Source organism: Mesoplodon mirus, assembly GCF_964341445.2.
Source record: "Mesoplodon mirus genome assembly, chromosome: 7".
NCBI classification, from domain to species: Eukaryota; Metazoa; Chordata; class Mammalia; order Artiodactyla; family Ziphiidae; genus Mesoplodon; species Mesoplodon mirus.
The window spans coordinates 59,472,269-59,484,798 of NC_138983.1; the positions used below are offsets into that span (position 1 = coordinate 59,472,269).

General features: G+C 50.5%; 1 protein-coding gene across 3 annotated transcripts; it reads left to right on the top strand.

Annotated features, from left to right (window-relative positions):
- Positions 1-2,078: 2,078 nt before the first annotated feature.
- On the top strand, positions 2,079-12,287 carry CCKBR (cholecystokinin B receptor; the record flags this gene model as incomplete). 3 transcript variants are annotated; one of them, XM_082627430.1, is made up of 5 exons in its annotated part: positions 2,079-2,229; positions 10,437-10,688; positions 10,843-11,092; positions 11,401-11,573; positions 11,749-12,287. In XM_082627430.1, 5 exons carry the CDS (start codon positions 2,079-2,081, stop codon positions 12,285-12,287), a joined length of 1,365 nt encoding a protein of 454 aa, XP_082483556.1. The 3 variants fall into 3 exon arrangements, with proteins under 3 accessions (XP_082483556.1, XP_082483557.1, XP_082483558.1); XM_082627431.1 differs by having other exon boundaries at positions 11,401-11,558; XM_082627432.1 differs by lacking the exon at positions 10,437-10,688 and having other exon boundaries at positions 11,401-11,558.
- Between the last annotated feature and the right edge of the window lie 243 nt (positions 12,288-12,530).

A 12,530-nucleotide genomic window follows, 5' to 3' on the forward strand; every position in this document is an offset into this window, starting at 1 on the left:
ATGCCCCAGAAAAGGACCATGACCTTAAATGAGCCAGCTTTCTTCAGCTTAGGCAACTCCCAAAGGGGCTGACAGTTGAGGGCTATCTTCCAGCAGCATTCTCAGTGAAGAAGGAGAGTAAATCCTTCATTTTTCGGCAGGAGTCTGGGCTTTTCGTCACAGCCTCCACCACAGGGGTGCAGGAGCATAAGGGAGTAAGGCATTCAGGATGATTTGTAAATTTCCGATATGTGCATCTTGATGGATGCACTTATGACCGTATGTTGTCATCATTGGCTTACCTGTAATTTTCCCCCACTCGCTTGGGAGGTACTCAGGCACAGACCGTATCGGACAGCCAGTGTACAGCCCTATACCTGGCACATACTTTGCTGAATAAGTAAATGCCCATCTACTTCTCCTATTTCCACTCCCCTTTCCCCTACATTTCCTTTGCTTCCCTGCTCCCACACCTTACCCTCATCCAGTGTGGGAAAAGTCCAGCAGGTTATCTGAGGCCTCACCTGTGCTGGAGCTGAACAAACAGCAAATCAGGCTGCTATGGTGGGGAAGGCAGGTAGTGCCAGGAGAAGGGGGAGGGGGGCGGTTGACAACATTCCCACTGACCTCAGGCTTAAATCCTCCTTCAGTGTCTCATCCCTTATAAACTCAGTGCTAGCTGGACCAGGTTCTCTCCAGAAGACTGACTGGCTAAGCGTCTCTGAATTCCCCATAAACTCAGACCTCATCCCCAGTCTAATGTTCTCTTTGACCGATAACTCCCACCTCTGACAGCTACTGCTGGAGGCCAGAGAATGGAATTCCAGGTCATATCAGAGTTTCTTTGGAATAGAGAAGAATGACATCAAGCAGGGCTGAACCATTAGAGGAGGCAAGTCCGGCCCAAGGAACCTAGCGCAGGCCCTGCGCAGGCCCCCTTCAGTTTTGTCCCCGCTGCATTCGGGTGCTCCAGCCCCTTCCAGCCCCCTCCCGTGGGAACCTGACGCCCTGCACAGGCTGCTCCACCTGCGCTGAGAACAAACAGGGAGCGTCAGTGTGTCGGGTGGTGAGGGTGGGCGCTGCCTGGAGACCACAGAGAAAGCCAGCTGCCTCCTCCCGGGTTATGCCTGTGCTGGTCTGGGAACAGAAGCATACCCACTCCTGTTTATCCCAGGCAGTTCTCACCACTACCCCGGCCGCCCCTCAACCCCCAAGTCACTCTTCGTCCAGGCAGCCCTTTTCCCCTGCCAGGGTTCCCCAGGGGGAAATGCTGTCCCTTCCCCATCCTTGACCGCTGAGGAGGGTTCCTTGAGCGCTTCGGGTAGAAGCGTGGGTGCTGCGCCTGAGGTAAGAGGTGAGGATGCGGAAGCTACCCCAGCCCCGAGGCGAGGAGCTGCAGGGAGCTACCAGCGATGGTGTCGCGGTCACTGCGGCCCCTGCGGCAAAGTAGGGAACCCGTGGCGCTCCGCGCGGGCTAAGGCATCTGCGCTGCAGCCAGGGATCCCAGCGTGCGGCCCCGTCTCCACGTTCCCCGACCCACCAGGGAAAGATGCTAGACCCCGCTGCAGCCGGGCTCTATCTACCCCGTCCCTCTTACGCTCGCTCCTTGCCCAACCTCCCTCCTCACAACCTCTCCATCCACTCCTAACCTGTCCCCAACCCTCACCAACACACACACACACACACACACACACACACACACACACACGCACACACACACACACGGAGGCTCCCGAGAATTCTCCGGAACCGGGACGCTGGCGAAGGGAAGTGGGCGGGAAGGAAATCTCTAAGAGAAGACCGGAGAGATCTAGGGAGGGGGCGAGGACAGTCGTGGGGGTCGGGGGTGGGAGGACCAGTAGGTCCGGAGCAGGAGAGGGGGGCGGAGAGTCACCTGGCAGGACCGAGGCGGACCCGAGCCTGGGAGGGAGGCGAGCCGAGGCGGGGCGAGGAGAGGAGGAGCGGAGGGGCGGGGGCCGGGGTTGGGGGCGGGAACCAGGCGGGGCGGGAGCCTCAGCCGGAATCTCCGCGGGAGCAGGTGGATCCGCTGCGGGGAGCCGGCCCGGCCGAGCGCAGGGGGCAGCGGATGGGCCGGGGCCATGGAGCTGCTGAAGCCGAACCGGAGCGTGCCGGGATACGGACCCGGGCCGGCGGCTTCCCTGTGCCGCCCGGGGGGCCCCCTCCTCAACGGCAGCGGCACCGGCAACCTCAGCTGTGAGCCCCCGCGCATCCGCGGAGCCGGGACACGAGGTGGGTGCCTCCCTGAGCCCCGTCCACGAGCTCCTTCTCACTGCACCCCGCAACACTCACAGAGGCCCCCACTGCTTCCCCAAACGCCCACGCTATCCCTTCATAGTACTCCGTCTGTCCCCAAACAGCTCCCCTGACGCATGTGTCCCCCACAGCTCATAAAACTCCATTGCAGCTTCACACTACCTGGTCAGAGCCCCTTCACACCCTGGTCCCCTGACCACCCCCAGAGCTCCCGGTCACCCCCAACACACAGCCGCCTCCTAGACAGAGACGGTGGGAAGACAAGGACCTCCTCTGGCCAATCCTCCCAGGTCTCTCCTTTCCTTTTGCAGCCAGTTCACGGAGCCACAGTGGGGAAGGAAAGAAAGGAAGGAAGGCAAGATTGGGGGAAGGAAGGGGCCTGGTTGGGGAAGGGGCACTCTGGAAGACCCGAATGGGAAGTTAGCGTTATAATCTCCTGTGTCCCCCACCCAACCCCCTGCCTTCCCAAAACAGATCCTCTAACCTGAATTAGGCTGGACATTGGGCTGAGGGGCTGCTCTCTAGAGCTAGCTGCCTGTCTCCATTTCCTCAGATCCCTTTGCCTCCCAAGTTGGAGTTTTTCTCAAGGGTCTATACCCTCCCTCTTTCGCTGTCTCCAAGTAATGCCTCCAGGTCCCTTCCAAGCCCCCTCTCCAACGTGCCTCTCCTTAGGTTTCAGCCTCCTAGAGCCTGGCTGCCCCATTCATCATCCCACCCCTTTGTGCCACCTTCTCCGCCTCACCACCAGACTGCTTCCACTCACCCAGTCCCCAAAGTGACTTTCATTCCTCCCATCAGCCAACGTCCACATTTTCTCAACGACCCAGCTCAAGTCTTATTTTTCCCCTTCCTATACCTTTTCTTTCCTTAGATGGTTACTGGACACCTGCTATTATAGTCTCTGGGCTAGGTTCCGGGTACACAGGGATGAACTAAACCCGGTCTGGACTGTCATCTCCAGTGCAAGCGGGAGACAAAAACCAATGGGAAAATCACAGTCAGAATTGGGATTCCCACAAGAGGGACCAAACTCTGGGCACCCAAAGGAGATGGGGTCTGAAAACTTCACAGAGGGAACCTTGAAGTCGGAGTTCAGTAGGCAGAAAAGGAAGAAGTGGGATTCCAGGAGAGGGAACAGTGTTAAGCACAAGGAAATTATTCCAAGCTCTAGAAGAGAAAATGGGAATAAATTGCAATTCAAGTATTTATTTACCCCCATAAAATATTGCATGCATTCTCAGACCAGTTGTCACACACTCTCTCATTGTTACACCCAGATTCTTTCACACAACAAATATTTATGGAGCCAGAGATTGTGCTAAGCACTAAGGACAGGAGTAGAACAAAACTGACACAGCTCCTACTTCATGGAGCTCACAGTTCAGTGGGGGAGAAGGACAAGTAAGCAGAGAATTGCCGTACAGAGTGGGAAGTGCCTTGAGAGGGATGTGGGAACACAGAAGACGAGCACCTCTATCTAGCCTAGCCTAGGCTTAGGAATCAGAGTTGGCCTCCTGAGGAGGTGAAGGCTAAATTGAAATAAAAATTAAAAAGCTGAGGGAAAGCCAGCCAAGTGAAGGGGCAGAAAAAGCAAAAAGCATCTCAAGCAGAGGACCAGTATGTGTAAACAGCCAGAGTTTAAGGCCATGGCCCTTTCATTCAGTGTGTCATAGCTTCTGTGTGCCTGAGACATGTACCATAAGAGAGGAATAATGAACACTAAAGATGAAGACCAGCCTAAAGGGTTTCCAGAGCCTAATGAACCTTGTCTAAGGAGTATGGATTTTATCCTGAGGGCAATGGGAACTACTGAAAGGTTCAGTAGTACTGCCAGGATTAGTTCTGTATTAAAGAGGATGGATTGGAGGACAATCCAATGGAGAGAGGAGCATCCTTTAGAAGGCTATTATATTACATTGGTCCTGATGAAAGATGATGCTGGCGTAGACTAAGCTACTGGCAATGGGGATGGAGAGAATTGGATTTGACAGGCACTTCTGGAAGTGAAATCAACAGAACTTGATGATTTATTAAAAATGGAGAGGGAGGAAGAGGTCAAGGGATGACATCTAGGTTTCTGGCTTAGACAATTGGATGGATGTTGGTGCTGTATAATGAGAAGGATAACAAAGGAACAGAAACAGGTTTGAAGGAGATTATACATTCAATTTGGAACCCACTGAGTTTAAATGCTGGTAAAATATCCAAGTGGAGTTACCCAGTAAACTGTTGAATCCAAGGGTCTGGAACATAGGGGAGAGGTATGAGCTAGAAATACAAACTTGAAAGGTGTTTGTCTAGAGGTGGTAACGGAAGCCATGAGAACAGATTAAATCATACAGAGATTGTGTCAGATGGGGAAAAAAAAAAGAGGTCCTGGGACAGGACCCTGAAGAAGACCAATTTTTTAAAAATTGTTATTTATCTATTTATTTTTATACAGCAGGTTCTTATTAGTTATCTATTTTAAACATATTAGCATATATATGTCAATGCCAATCTCCCAGTTCATCCCACCACCACCCAGCCCCGCTTTCCCCCTTCCGTGTCCATACATTTGTTCTCTACATCTGTGTCTCTATTTCTGCCTTGCAAACTGGTTCATCTGTACCATTTTTCTAGATTCCACGTTGATATATGATACTTGTTTTTCTCTTTCTGACTTACTTCACTCTGTATGACAGTCTCTAGGTCCATCCATGTCTCTACAAATGACCCAATTTTGTTCTTTTTTATGGCTGAGTAATATTCCATTGTATATATGTACCACATCTTCTTTATCCATTCATCTGTCGATGGGCATTTAGGTTGCTTCCATGTCCTGGCTATTGTAAATAGTGCTGCTATGAACATTGGGGTGCATGTGTCTTTTTGAATTGTGGTTTTCTCTGGGTATATGCCCAGGAGTGGGATTGCTGGGTCATATGGTTAGTTCTATTTTTAGTTTTTTAAGGAACCTCTATACTGTTCTCCATAGTGGCTGTATCAATTTACATTCCCACCAACAGTGCAAGAGGGTTCCCTTTTCTCCACACCCTCTCCAGCATTTCTTGTTTGTAGATTCTCTGATGATGCCCATTCTAACCGGTGTGAGGTGATACCTCATTGTAGTTTTGATTTGCATTTCTCTAATAATTAGTGATGTTGAGCATCTTTTCATGTGTCTCTTGGCCATCTGCATGGGAAGACCAATTTTTAAAAGCCAAGCAGAGGAAGGGGAGTCCATGAAGTAGATCTAGATGAGACCATCAGAGAGACAAGAAGGCAAGGAAAAAAGAAAGTTTCAAGCAGAGTGGGAGAAGTGATGTCAAATGCTGCCCATATAAGTCAGATAAGGTCATAACAGCATCCTTCCGATTCAATAACAAGGAAATCTTAGGAGGAGCTGTGGGTGTTAGGGGGTGGCTACAGTTGGTAAAAGTTTGGGCCATGGGGGAGGGGTTATAAGAAGTGAACCAAGGTGTGCAGATAAAAGTTTCCAGAAGTTTGGTAGGGAGAGAGAGAGAGACAAAGAGAAAACAGGATAGTGCTAGAAATAACATGGGGCTGAGGAGGATAACATGGGGCTGAGGAAGGGTGTGTGTGCGTGTGCGTGTTCGTGTGTGTGTGAGCACGCACGCGCTCATGCATAGTTTGTCTTTTGAGTGTGTATGTGTTGTAGAGAGAAGGCCATTTTAAAAATGTTGATGGGGAATGGGCCGAGAGAGGAAGGTTGAAGTGCAAAAGATAGCAGGGCTAGCTAATAGAGTAAGGGACCTTGAGAAAGCAGAATGTGAAGTGATTCAGAGCACAAGTCATCTAGACGTTGCTGCCCACATACATTTGGATGTAACACCTGGCAGTCAGAAGCTACCCACAGAGACTCTGTTAGCCACACTCACTCAGCTGTTACCCCGACAGACGCATCTTACCCAGGCTCACTCCAGTGTTACCAATAGAAATATGGATGTTACTCACATTATTCTGATATAATCCACATAGACTTGAACGTTGCCCATGTTCACTCAGATGCTACCCACAGAAAAGCAGATGTCACCCACACTCACTTTAATATTGCCGACTGTCACTCAGATATTACTCATCCATCAAACACACTCGCTTTTGTTTTATTATTATCCACATACAATCAAATATTACCCATGCTCACTTAAGTAACCCTTCTCCAGATATTACCCATAAAGTCATAGAAATTACTCTTACATATTCAGATATTACCCGCAAAGACTCAAATACTACCTATGTTCGCTCAGGTGCTCAGCTATTTTACTCAATAAGATTAACATCTTAATCTGTTAATATTTCATATTCACACTCACTTAAATATTGCCCACATATAGTTGCATATTACTTCTGCTCAGTCAGCTATGATCACCATCAGTTGGATATTCCCCTATTCACATACAGACCTCTGAATGTAACCCATGCTTCCTGAAGATGTTACTTACAGAATGAGATGTTATCTGCAGACCCTGGCTCATTCAAATGTTATAACACTTATTCAGATATTGCCTAAACTTACATGCAACCCACACTCAATCAGATATCACCTATAGACATGTAGCTGTTACCCTTCTCCAGATATTGCCTACAGAAATATGTGTTACTCTCACCCACCCAGATATCAGCTCCAAGACTAAAGTATTACCCAATGCTCACTCTGATCTTACCTACATACACACCCTGCATATTATTTCTGCCCCCTCAGTTAGAATCCATTAACATGTGGATGTCCCCATCACCCAGCTGTTACCCACAATCAGCTAGATGCTATCCATGCTCACCACAGAGGCATGGGTACTACTTTGATGCCTGAGTGATGGGTGACCAGATCCAACACACCAGTGAATGGCAGGATTTGAGGCATCAGCAGCTTCAGTGTTCTGTGGAATCCTTTCTTAGAAAAGCCTGTTTTTGTTTCATGTCACGTCATCTGGATTTTTGTACCCACACTTCTCTGCCATCATCTGGACAGAACACATGTAGATCCTCTAGACCCCAGAAGCAGAACTGAACTGTCCCAGTCTTCTGAGTCCCCTGGTCTGATTTCTGCTCTCCTCTCATCCCCAGCAGAAGGATGCCCACAGATAGACTGTCAAGGCACTAGGTACCCTAGGAGGTGCATCTCCCATTCTGCCACCCCTGAAGCCACTGTGGTCATTCATATGCCACCACACAAACATACATGGATGCATATACACACACACACATACAGAGTTTCCCCTGTTCTTAACATCCTGCATTAGTGTAGTATATTTGTTACAATTGATGAGCCAATATTGATACATTATTAACTAAATTCCATAGTTTACATTACGGTTCACTCTTTGTGTTGTATGTTCTATGGGTTTTCAGAAATGTATAATGACATTTATGCACCATTACAGTACCATATAGAATAGTTTCACTGCCCTAAAAGTCCCCTGTGCTCCACCTATTTATCCTTCCCTGCCTTTCCCAAGATCCCTAGCTCTAAGATTGCTTTTACTTAGCCTTTTCACATCTCCTAACTGTTCAACAGCAAAGACTTAGAGAGATGGTGATGGCTGGAAATAAAGTAACAGCTGGAAGTGCCCAGTTAAACAGCAAAGCATTGCACAGTTGCTGGTCATTTTTACTGGGACTTTGTCCTCTAGCTTTCAGAGGTCCCCACACAGATTGGGAACTTCATAATAGAGGGCCTAGCCCCATATTTCAGCTACACCACAGTTAGCCAAGTTCAAGGATACACACGAGATCCATTAGCCAGATGAATGAATGAGAAATGTGCTTTTCACAGTTTAGAGTGCCGTACAAACTTGAGGTGTGGTTATTGAATCAAGAACTATTTGAAGAGAGGGACTTCCCTGGTGGTCCAGTGGTTAGGACTCAGCTCCATCACTGCCAGGGCCCGGGTTCGATCCCTGGACGGGAACTAAGATCCTTCAAGCCCTACGGCGTGGCCCCCCTACACACACACATGTACACCTCAAATTGTCACACATAAACCGTCCATAAGCCTTCCCTGCAGAGAGGGGCCCAGCTTCTAAATGAGACACAGGTGGTTTGTATATAATAGTAAAAGTAACACATCCAAAATCACAGCCTGTCATTTGCCCCCTCCCCTCCACCAACAAAATCCTCCAACATGGGTCTCTAAAGAGACAGAGGCAGCAAGGAGAGCACATGCTGGAGCTTTAGAAGCACAGAGGTGAAAGGTGGATGAGGAGGGACAGAGCAGGTTCATTTATGTGGAGAGTGACAGAGATCCATTTAAGATTCATCAGCAAGCAGGTGTTCACAGCTCCTGTGCAGGGGACATTATGCCAAATGCTAGGGACATGCTGGAGAACATGATTGGGCATTACCCTTGTGCTCAAGAGCTCATAGTCTAGCGGTCGAGATAGAAAATGAACAGAATAATACAGTGAGAAATGCCATGGTAGAGTATGGGGGGGACAGCATCATGAATGACAGAGAAGGGAGGATGCGGTAGAAGGCAAAGCATTTTAGAGATCTAGAGACTGGCTTCTATTCTGAATTGGCTCCTAGCTTACTGGGTGCTCTGAACAAGTAATATCACTGCTGAGTTCAGTTAGGGGATCTCTTGTAAGTAGCACTTACTCGAAGTCTACAACAACTTCTGAATAAGTACAAACTATTGTTATGAGAAAACAGTGTAATTTGGGAGCTCTGGCCAAAGTCAGCCAAAGTATGGGGCTATGAAAAAGGGCCCTGCAGCTCTGGGCCCTTCCCTTCCCCCAACTTGTCAGGCTCTGTCCCTGCCCTCTCTCCCTCCAAGCTCCAGTCTCCCTCATGCTGAGGCCATGGGTGACTGGGTCCAGTTTAATTTAATTCTATTCAATTTTGTCTGGGTTTGCTTGGCTGTGATATGGAAGCCCAATGATGAATCCTTCTCCCAATAGGCAATGACAAAAATGAATGGGGTCAGCCCTTTGTCTAGCCCAGCAACACTACATGTCCCTCCTGTGAGCTCCCAGAGTACTCTGTGTATTCCTCAACCTCACTCCTTATCACACCATGTGACAATTATCTGTTTACACATCTGAGTTTCCCTCTAGACTGGGAGCTCTCAGATGAGAGCTCACAGGGCATTTGCCATGTCCTGTTTGTCCCCAGGGCCTGGTATAAAGGGAGTCCTCTGTAAATGCTTGTGGAGTGAGAATGAATGTTTACAGATAATTAAAATATAAGACAGAAAGTAAAAACCGTTCTAACAGATGTGTAGGGAACATGCATGGTCAGAGGAAGGGGAGATTAGCTCCAAATAAGGTGTCCAGAAAGGCCTAACAGAGGAGGCGGCAGTCTGTCTGAGTCTTGAAAGACGATGGTAAATAGGAATTTACCAGATAACAGAGAACAAATTCGTTATTGAAAGTCATTAATGGGGGGGAGGTATTAATAGTCGGGGGGGTGGGGCAGGCAGTGAAAGAGCATTTTAGGCTGAGAAACCGACATGAGCAAAGGAGAGAATCATGAGTGCACATGATGCCTTCCAGAAACTGAGTCATCCGGTGACTTAAGTTGGGTGCATTGTAGGGAGGAAGTGGGAGGAGGAAGAGGGCAGTTCTGGGAGAATCTGGATGACAAGCTAAAGGGTTGCAGACAGGTGAGAGTAGGTGAAGGGTCTTTTTGTTTGTTTGTTTTGTTGTCATTGTTGTTTTTTAAGACAATGAAGACATGCTCGGACCTGCTTTCAAAAGATAGTGGGTGGTCAACTGGGTTGAATGCTGCCGGGAGGTCAAGTAGAATAAGCTGAGAAGAGACCTTTGGATTTAGCAGTTAAAGCTCAGTAACCTTGAGAAGTGTGCAAACAGTAATGGGGGAACAGGTCACTGGATTGTAACAGATTGGGGGGTAAATGAAAAGATGGAAATAATCTTTTCAAGAAGTTTGGCTGCAAAGAGAAGGAAGGATTGGGAACAAAGCTTGAGAAGGGACAGGCTTTCTTAAGGAAGAGTTGAGTTAGGCCACTTTAACTAGGCCTCCAGGGGTTAGAAGGGTAAAGGATTCAAGTTCACCATTTACTGAGTGGGTCGTTGGGGTTGGGGGCGGGGGCGGGGATTTGGAAAGCAGGGGATCTGGCTGGGTAGTGGGGGCTGGAGGACTGGGGATAAGTGAAATTGGAGAGCCGGGCTGAGTGGGGGCCAGGACTCCTACTGCCACCTCCCCTTTTTCCTACCCAGAATTGGAGCTGGCCATTAGGGTCACCCTCTACGCTGTGATCTTTCTGATGAGTGTCGGAGGAAATGTGCTCATCATCGTGGTCCTGGGACTCAGCCGCCGTCTGAGGACCGTCACCAACGCCTTCCTGCTCTCCCTGGCAGTCAGCGACCTCCTGCTGGCCGTGGCTTGCATGCCCTTCACCCTCCTGCCCAATCTCATGGGCACATTTATCTTTGGCACTGTCGTCTGCAAGGCGGTTTCCTACTTCATGGGTATGTGAACAACTGACCTGCCTCCCTTGCCCCTCTCCTCTTCTAAAGTCCTTGCCGGATGTAGGGGGTCTTTCTCCGTCAGCGGGTATGGAAGTCACACTGGTGAGTGTGTAGTACAAGTTTCCTAGGTGACCCCTTCCTCTTCCCTTGCTAGGCGTGTCTGTGAGCGTATCCACGCTAAGCCTCGTGGCCATCGCCCTGGAGCGGTACAGCGCCATCTGCCGACCACTGCAGGCGCGTGTGTGGCAGACGCGCTCACACGCGGCTCGAGTGATCGTAGCCACGTGGATGCTGTCCGGACTGCTCATGGTGCCCTACCCGGTGTACACTGCCGTGCAGCCAGCGGGACCTCGTGTGCTGCAATGCATGCATCGGTGGCCCAGTGCGCGAGTTCGCCAAACCTGGTGAGGGTCCCTATAACCCATTCCTGGGAATTCCCTTCTCCATCTCCATCAGATACTCACGAGCATTACCCAGAATCTCCCTCCAGCTGCTCTAACAATTACCACTACAATTGCCTTTCCCACCACCCTGGGATTCCCATTCGGAGCTTCTCCCCAGTTCTCTAACCCTTCCAGGCCACATACCCCAATCCTACTTCTACCTCTGGGGCCTGGTCACCAGCCCTAGAAACGTCAACCCTTGCGTCTTCCTCCATCTGTGATTATAGCTGGACAGAGACCCGCGCGATTGGTCTGTGCTCTGTCTCTAGGTCGGTACTGCTGCTCCTGCTCTTGTTTTTCGTGCCCGGGGTGGTTATGGCGGTGGCCTACGGGCTTATTTCCCGTGAGCTCTACTTAGGGCTTCGCTTTGACGGTGACAGTGACAGCGAGAGTCAGAGCCGGGTCGGAAGTCAAGGAGGACTGCCCGGTGGGACCGGAAGAGGTGGGTGAAATCCAGGAGGGGCGGGACTTTGGGAAGAGGCGGGACATAAAGTGGGTGGGGCGGAAAGGTGTGTGAGTAGGAAGAGAGACTGGAAATGGAGGGGGTGGTGGGGGGAGACCGCTGGGGATTTGGAGAACTCAGCCTTCTGTTCTGACCGCCCACCGTCTGTGCTCAGGTCCTGCCCACCCGAACGGGCGTTGCGGGTCGGAGACCAGGCTGGCTGGTGAGGACGGCGATGGCTGTTACGTGCAGCTTCCGCGCTCCCGGCCTGTACTGGAGCTGTCCGCTCTGACCGGACCCACGCCTGGGCCAGGATCCTGCACCCGGCCGGCCCAAGCCAAGCTGTTAGCTAAGAAACGCGTGGTGCGGATGTTACTGGTGATCGTTGTGCTTTTTTTCCTGTGTTGGTTGCCAGTGTACAGCGCCAACACGTGGCGCGCCTTCGACGGCCCCGGTGCACATCGCGCCCTTTCGGGTGCGCCCATCTCCTTCATCCACTTGCTAAGCTACGCCTCTGCCTGTGTCAACCCCCTGGTCTACTGCTTCATGCACCGTCGCTTTCGCCAGGCCTGCCTCGACACCTGCGCCCGCTGCTGTCCTCGGCCTCCGCGAGCTCGCCCCAGACCTCTACCGGACGAGGATCCTCCCACCCCCTCCATCGCCTCACTGTCCAGGCTGAGCTACACCACCATCAGCACGCTGGGACCTGGCTGAGGGGTGGAGCGGGAGTGGGAGCTGAGGCAGGACAGACGGACTGGCCCCATCCAGACACACAAGAGACACAGACCAACGGACACAAGAGACTGACTAACCCCAATGCACAGGAAAAGGTGGCTTACCCCACACAGGAAAGAAGGCACTTGATATGGGACTGAGCCTGGCACACAGAGACATGGCACTGACCTTGGACATACAGACACAGCATCCCTAGCTGTGGACTATCTCTACACTGTGGAA